The sequence below is a fragment of the Citrus sinensis genome, chromosome 1, assembly GCF_022201045.2.
Source record: "Citrus sinensis cultivar Valencia sweet orange chromosome 1, DVS_A1.0, whole genome shotgun sequence".
NCBI classification, from domain to species: domain Eukaryota; kingdom Viridiplantae; phylum Streptophyta; class Magnoliopsida; order Sapindales; family Rutaceae; genus Citrus; species Citrus sinensis.
The window spans coordinates 12,440,464-12,447,926 of NC_068556.1; the positions used below are offsets into that span (position 1 = coordinate 12,440,464).

Consider the following 7,463-nt stretch of genomic DNA (forward strand, 5'->3'; position numbering starts at 1 on the left):
TGAAAAAAAAATTAAAAATCTATATTTCTGCAATTGTTTTAGCTAAAAACTCAGCACCTTAAGTCCTTAACCACGAGGAAGCAAAACGCTTGTCGTTTGACAAAATACGACTGTCGTTTCCATCTCTTTCTTTTGGTGAACAGCTAAACAATCTCACCCGTCCATTATGAAACCCTAAAAAGGAGTACAACCGTCCGATCCATTTCTAGAAATCCATAAAACCAATGTCTCAGCATGTCGCAAACCCCTTCTAACACTAAACCTAGGGTTTGCAGAGAGCTAGCTGCGCACACAAGCCACCTCATTGAGATCATCAGATCCCTAACTCTGTAATCGAACCAACAGAAAGCAAAATGGCAACTCAAATCAGCAAGAAAAGAAAGGTGAGGGGAGTAGTTCTTTTTAATTAATCTCATTTTTTTGGCCTAATAATTCATTTTATTATTAATGATTTGATTTACAGTTCGTGGCTGATGGCGTGTTTTTCGCGGAGCTTAACGAGGTACTGACTAGAGAGCTTGCGGAGGACGGTTATTCTGGAGTAGAGGTCAGGGTAACTCCCATGCGTACTGAGATCATCATCCGAGCCACTCGCACTCAGAACGTTCTTGGTTCGACTCACTATTTTTTTCATCTTTATTAATTTTTTTTGGAGTTGGGGAAAATATATGTATTTAGATTTTAAATTAGTTTTATTTTAAAAAATAAAACAGGTGAGAAAGGGAGGAGAATTAGAGAGCTGACATCAGTGGTGCAGAAAAGGTTCAAATTCCCGGAGAATAGCGTGGAGCTGTACGCTGAGAAAGTCAACAATAGAGGACTATGTGCCATTGCTCAAGCCGAGTCTCTTCGCTACAAGCTCCTTGGTGGGCTTGCTGTTCGCAGGTATGATGGATTCTTAGTACTTGCTGTCTGGATATTGTTTTACATTCATGATTTATGGAAATAGATGCAACAAAATTTATTAAGTCTTCTACACACCATAGGTTTCTTTTATTTATATTATTTTGTCATCTATAAAGCATAGCGGCATCTCTGTGCCATCTTTGTTTCGGAAGATGACTAAATTAAACTGTAGTCTCCATGCCATCATCCTTGTGAAAGTGTCCTGTTTTTCACATAGTAACCTTAAGGAGAGTACATACATGGCTTGATATTCCTATTATCCTCATCTTGTCTTGATGCCATAGCACCATCTTTTATTTTCAACTTTCACTTGTGGCAAATGGGTTAGCATCTATGCCAGCTTTGTGTCTGAAGATGATTACATTGACTGTGCGTTTTTGAGGCTATCTGTTGTTGACAATCTAATGGAACTAACATTTGTATGCTACGTTTGTCGCATGATTGGAGACTTTTTTCTCAATATTCAGCAAAACACTATTTGACTGCCCTTGCTGAAAATGCGCATTGAGTTTATGCTTATTTTCTTTGTTTTACTCAAATCTTTGTATTGCTCTGTATAAGGGCTGAACCAATGGGTTTTTGGATTGCTGCACAATTGAATCCTTGCTTGTGAATATCCAGAAGTATGCTATTTGACTGCCCTTTTTGAAAATACAAATTGAATTGATGTAAATTTTTTTTTGTTTTACTGTTGTCAAGTCTTTTGTATGGCTATTTATAAACTTTGACCCAAATGGGTTTTGGATTGCCTCACTATTGAAAACTTCTTCTCAATATACTGAATTGCTATTTGACTGCCCTTATAAGATACCAAATTTGTTTATTTTACTGTTGTAAGTTTTTGTAGCTACTTTTTGATGTTCTGAACTGATAGTACAAAGGTAGTTTTGATTCAATGGTCATTTACTTGATTATCTATTCTTTGTTGTATCCACTTTTTTTTCCCCCTTATATTATATTCAAATTATTGTTTTATGTTGATGCGAATAATTGTTCAACATTATTTTCGTTTTATTTATTATTATTAAGTTCATTAATTTCACGTAGAAGATGATTTTGGCTGTAGAGTCTACATGGAATCTCATTTGACCTCAGATCTATTCTATGGTTTTTACCTTCTATAGGGCTTGCTATGGTGTCTTGAGGTTCATTATGGAAAGTGGAGCCAAGGGATGTGAGGTTTGTCTGTGTGGATTTTATGTTATTCCTAATGAGGACTAATTGAAAAAATTTTAATCCTCTTCTATCGGGTATTGAATTCGGTTGTCAATGACTTTGTTTATGAATAGGTCATTGTCAGTGGAAAGTTGAGGGCACAACGTGCAAAATCAATGAAGTTTAAGGATGGATATATGGTCTCTTCTGGTCAGCCAGTGAATGAATATATTGACTCTGCTGTGAGACATGTTCTTTTGAGACAGGTTTGCCTCGATTATATATTTTTTATTTGTGATTTCATGAACCATTTTATGCAGTTTCATTTACATTCTCCAGGCTGCTCTTTATACCCTTTCAGAAAACATGGGTTTGTGATTTCATATCAAGTTTTTGATAACCATTGCAGGGTGTACTTGGTATTAAGGTCAAGATCATGCTTAGTTGGGATCCTAATGGAAAGCAAGGTCCTACTACCCCTCTACCTGATCTCGTAACAATCCACTCACCCAAGGATGAAGAGGAGTATGTCAAGCCAACATTGGTTGCTACTGATATTGAGGTCCCAATCCAAGTGGCTTAAGGCCGAAGTGGGGTATAGTCTCATCTTCTTTGATATTTTATCAGTGGTATTTGAAGTGCTCTAGTTTTCATTTTTGTTGCTAATGAAGGATACCTCAGACTCCATGGTGTTAATTTTGATATACTGTAGTCATCAGTATTGTTAAAGATTTCATAATTATCAACCAATTTTCTTGTTTAATCTGTTGCACATTGTTTTTTTTGTATTCTATTTGCTTGAGCTGTAACTGCAATATGGCTCTTGATTACTACTATTGTTTTAAGTTGGTTTAAAGTGTATTTGGGGCGTGATTCAAATTTGGGCGTACCACATTTGATGATTGCTATCCAAAAAGAACAGCTCACTGAAAATCGGGGGTTGTCAAATGACTGTTCTGCAAAATATTTTGTATTTTTTCAACAGTTGGGGGTGCGGTGGTAGGATGATGTTACATCGGCAGAAACAACTTTACGCACAGAACAATTGGGTGCAAAAAGACCCATCTGATTGTTTATTAAAATGTAGGATCATGTTACGTCGGCAAAAACCACTTTACAGAGAACAATCGGGTGCAAAGAGCCCCATCTGATTGTCTATTAAAATGTTGGGATTTTTTCTTTTCCGTTCCTTCAAAGGATGGAAGGATGGGTCAGGTGTAGTTTTCTCCATAGTGCTGTGGTAGGATGATATCACGTTGGCCAAAACAGCTTGGCACGCGGAACAAATGGGTGCAAACCGGCCCACAGATTGTTTATTATTATTATTGAGAAAATTACGCCCGATTCATTCTTTCAAGGAACGAAAAAAATCCCCAACCTTTTAATTTAAAACCCTTAAAACTTGTGTATCAACAAGTTTCATTAATATGGATAGAATATTCTCTTTTATTGTTTAAATGACTGAATTTAACACTCTAGTTGTTATGAACTATTGGTGGTTAAATTTAGGTCATACATTTAGAGTGCGACACGTATGCAATAGTCTCTATGTCTAGTATATCCTTACAAAATGTGAACAGAAATTTGAAAGAGTGAGGGTAAAATGGGAAGATCTTAAGGAGAGAGTATGACCTATGCTATTAATTTAAAAAAGTGCAGAAAATATCTTTGAAAGCACATTATGGTTACTACATGTGAATGAAAGACTATTGTAACAATGACAATCCCTCCACCAAAATTACTACACGTCAACATAATATGGTCCCCACTGATATCATCTCTAAATGTTTCCTCAATAGTCACAGGAACCAAGAGTGAGAAAGGAAATCAACTTGATTGTCATTTGAGCCACCAGTAGTGAAATCAGTGACTTTACAACCCAATTGGATTATTTGGACTAAGCCAATGAGAGAGTAAGACAAGCCATCACTTGGAAAACTCTCCTAATTGACACATGCTCCGCCGTAAAAAAGCTTAAGGACTCAAGTTGAATAGTCAAACTATCTAAAAGCCCTTGCCTGAAGAGAGGAATGACTTATTACAATATACCATGTGTCTAACGTAGGGATGGCAAATTCCGGGTCCGAGTCTGGGTTTGGCCGTTCCGGCTCCAGACCTGGATGCTAATTTGGTATTCGGGATCCGGATATAAACCTGGATAATTTATCTCTGGGTCCGACCTGGGTTTAACTTAAAAAAATCCGGGTTTCCGGATTGTGGGTTTCAAACCCGGATGTCTATAATTTTTTTTTTCCTTTTCCAATTCTCTAACAGGCTATGGATACAATGGAAAAAAAAAAACACAACCGCATGGCCAACCAAAAAAGTAAAAGCAGCATAATGGGAACCAATGCAACTAGAATCCAACCTTACATCAAATAATCAATCAAAAGAACACAAACCTAAAAAATTACAAACACAGATCATCTTCCTCATATCCATTTTCACCCTCACCAGATTCAGCACCAACCTCCTCATAATCCTTCGCCAAAGCTGCAAAATCCTCACGGGCTTCAAAGAACTCACCTTTTTCTATGCCCACTTGGCATTACATCAAATCAAAATTGTGGTCAATGCGAGAAAATACCTTAGCAATACTAGTTGAGTTTGCTATCATGCACACAACCCTTTGCACCTTCGCGAGATCACCACTCGAAACAACAGTTGGAGGCTGGTAATTGATACAACACTTGAATCCAGTTTGGCACCAATCAACAAATTGAATGGCAGCTGATGATGATAATGATCAACACGCGATGGCAGCAAAGCGACGAGATGACGATGACGAAAAAGGCAATAGTTGGGGGGGGGGGGGGCTGTATTGAATTGATGAAGAGAAGAAGAAAATGGTTGGCGGCTGTATTGAGAGAGTTGTAAAGTGCAAACTAGGGTTTCCTCTTACCTTTTGACTTTTTGCTTTTCTATTTATATTAAAAAAATAAAAAATATATATAATATTAAGGATAAAGACATCCGGGTCTGGGTTCCGGATATGCGGGTCTACCTATTCCGGATCCAGACCCGTATACATTCGGGTTTATTAAATTGTTGTCGGATTCCGAATTTTTTTGTATTCGGTACGTGTTGAACCCGGTCCGGATTATCCGGGTTCGTGCGGGACCGGGCCGAGTCCGGGTTATTTTTCCATCCTTAGTCTAACGAGACATTAAGATACCTCAGGGGCACTCCCTATATAAGGTTATACCCTAAGAGGCACTCCCTATACAAGGTCAGGTCAGTCTCAGTAAAATTAGTCCAGCTCCTTCCCAATAAGCCTCAACTTTTCAATTGTTTTAGGGTTTGTCTGAAATCCATCATCCTTTTAAACTCTTAGCTAACTTGAACGTTAGAGTGTCATTGTCACCCACTGCTGACGTCGCCTCTAACGACTACTTTCTCTTATTTTCAGCACCATTTTTAGCTTTGTTCATCCTCAGAAAATTATTACAAGGTTCACAAAACTACCCTTCAAAATCAAACTCTCGTAATGTTCTTTAATTGAACCAAAGTCAGGCCAAATCAGGGACAAAAAAGTTTAACTTCATCACATTATAACTTTGCAAAATTTTATTGAGTAATTTAATATGATCTCATATACATTAAATAAGACTGAAAATATAATTAATATTTTGATATGATTTTGGTTTAGTCCAAAAACAATATGAGAGCTTGCTTTTGTGAGGTGATTTTATGAATAATATGGTTTGATTCACATAGAATAATTTTGTTGAGATAAACAAAAATGAGATAGTCTTGAAAATAAGAGAAAATAACCATCAGAAGTGGCACTGGTGGTGGCTGGCCATAGCACTCCAATGGTCAAGTTAAGTAAGTGTTAGAGAGGGTGTTAGATTTCTAAGAAACCTTTAATATTAATGAAAAATTAAGAGGTATGGAGAAGAAGTTGAATCTATTTTGCTAAGACTGACCTAATCTTATGTAAGGAGTGCTCTAAGAGCATCTAAGTCTTTTTGGACACGTGGTATGCTGTAACAAGTCATTTCTAACCTTATGCAGGGACTTTGGGTAATTTAACTATTCAGCTACGGATTGTACCCTAGTAATAGTATGTCTTAATCTCTAATTAGCTTATTTCTAATAAGCCAATTGGGTAATAGTTGTTGACTTCACTGTTGGTGGCTCAGATAATAGCTAAGCTAGTTCTCCCTCTCACTCTTGGTGTATGTAACTGTTAGAGAGATATTTTGAGGTGATCCTTATGGGGACCATACCGAGCTAACATGTAGTAATTTTGGTGGAGCGGGTATCATTGTTACAATGTGCTCTATTGGCATGTAGAAGCCTTAAGGCATTTTGGAAGACATTTTCTGCACTTTTCAGGTTAATATGTGGTTCATTCTTTTTTCTTGAGATCTTTTAATTTTACCTTACCCTTTTAATTTCCTCCTCATATATTTGTAAGGTCATATTGGAAATGGGGACCATTGCACACGTGTCACACTCTAATTGTATGAGCCAAATTTTATCATGAATAAGATCCTATTAGTCTTTTTTTTAGCAAAAAATGAGATGAGGTGACCAAACTTATGCTTGTGGAATCATGTGTGGATATCTTCCCATTGGACAGTTTGCTATTAGGTATGTGCCCTCGGGGATGTTTCGGGTATCTAAAGCTTCGAGAATCTTTTTCTTTTTATTTCACTTAGCACTGGTGTTGTTCCTAGTTTAATTTTTTTAGTTGAATGCAATTGTTACCATGATCAAACAATAGATTATATATTGGTGTTGCTTCTAGTTTATGTTGTTTTTAAATGCTTGTTTAATTGGAGCTTTCGTCTTGTTGAGTCTATGTATCCCTTTTCGGATGGAAATGTATAGGGTGAAAACGTAATGAATGTTTTGCGTCATAGGATGGGCTCGTCCCTATCACTAGTCAACCCATCTTAGGAATAAAAATACATGGGGTTATCCCCATCATACTGTAGACATGTTCTCAGCACCAGGCGATCTCTCTTGGGGATAAAAATTCATAGGATTGTCCCCTTTATCATGGGAGTATTTCTATTGTCATGTATGATTGTCCCCATCATCAAGCGATCTCCTTAGGATGAAAATGCGTGGGATTGTCCCTATCCACATCCCAGTGTTCTCATTGTGGTGAAAGCTTGTTTTTATCATCAAGCAATCCCTCTTGTGGGTTAAATCAGTGTGAATGTCTCCTTATCATCTCTAGCTGGTTAATTTGGTGTCGTGGGCTTGTTCATATCACCAGGTAATCCCTTTTTGGGAGATAAACTAATGTGGGCTTATCTCCCATCACCATGTGATCCCTTTTGGAGGTTAAATTCGTATTAAATTCTTTTTATCACCAAACAACTCCTTTTTAGGGATAATCGGTTTGGGATTGTATTTATTAAATGTGAGATTGATCCCATTATTGT

General features: G+C 37.2%; 1 protein-coding gene across 1 annotated transcript; it reads left to right on the top strand.

The window, feature by feature from the left end:
- Window positions 1-215: 215 nt before the first annotated feature.
- On the top strand, window positions 216-2,824 carry LOC102611929 (40S ribosomal protein S3-3). The gene is made up of 6 exons (XM_006490757.4): window positions 216-383; window positions 464-611; window positions 714-885; window positions 2,031-2,085; window positions 2,196-2,327; window positions 2,471-2,824. Exons 1-6 carry the CDS (start codon window positions 354-356, stop codon window positions 2,642-2,644), a joined length of 711 nt encoding a protein of 236 aa, XP_006490820.1. The 5' UTR covers window positions 216-353; the 3' UTR covers window positions 2,645-2,824.
- The last annotated feature ends 4,639 nt before the right edge of the window (window positions 2,825-7,463 follow it).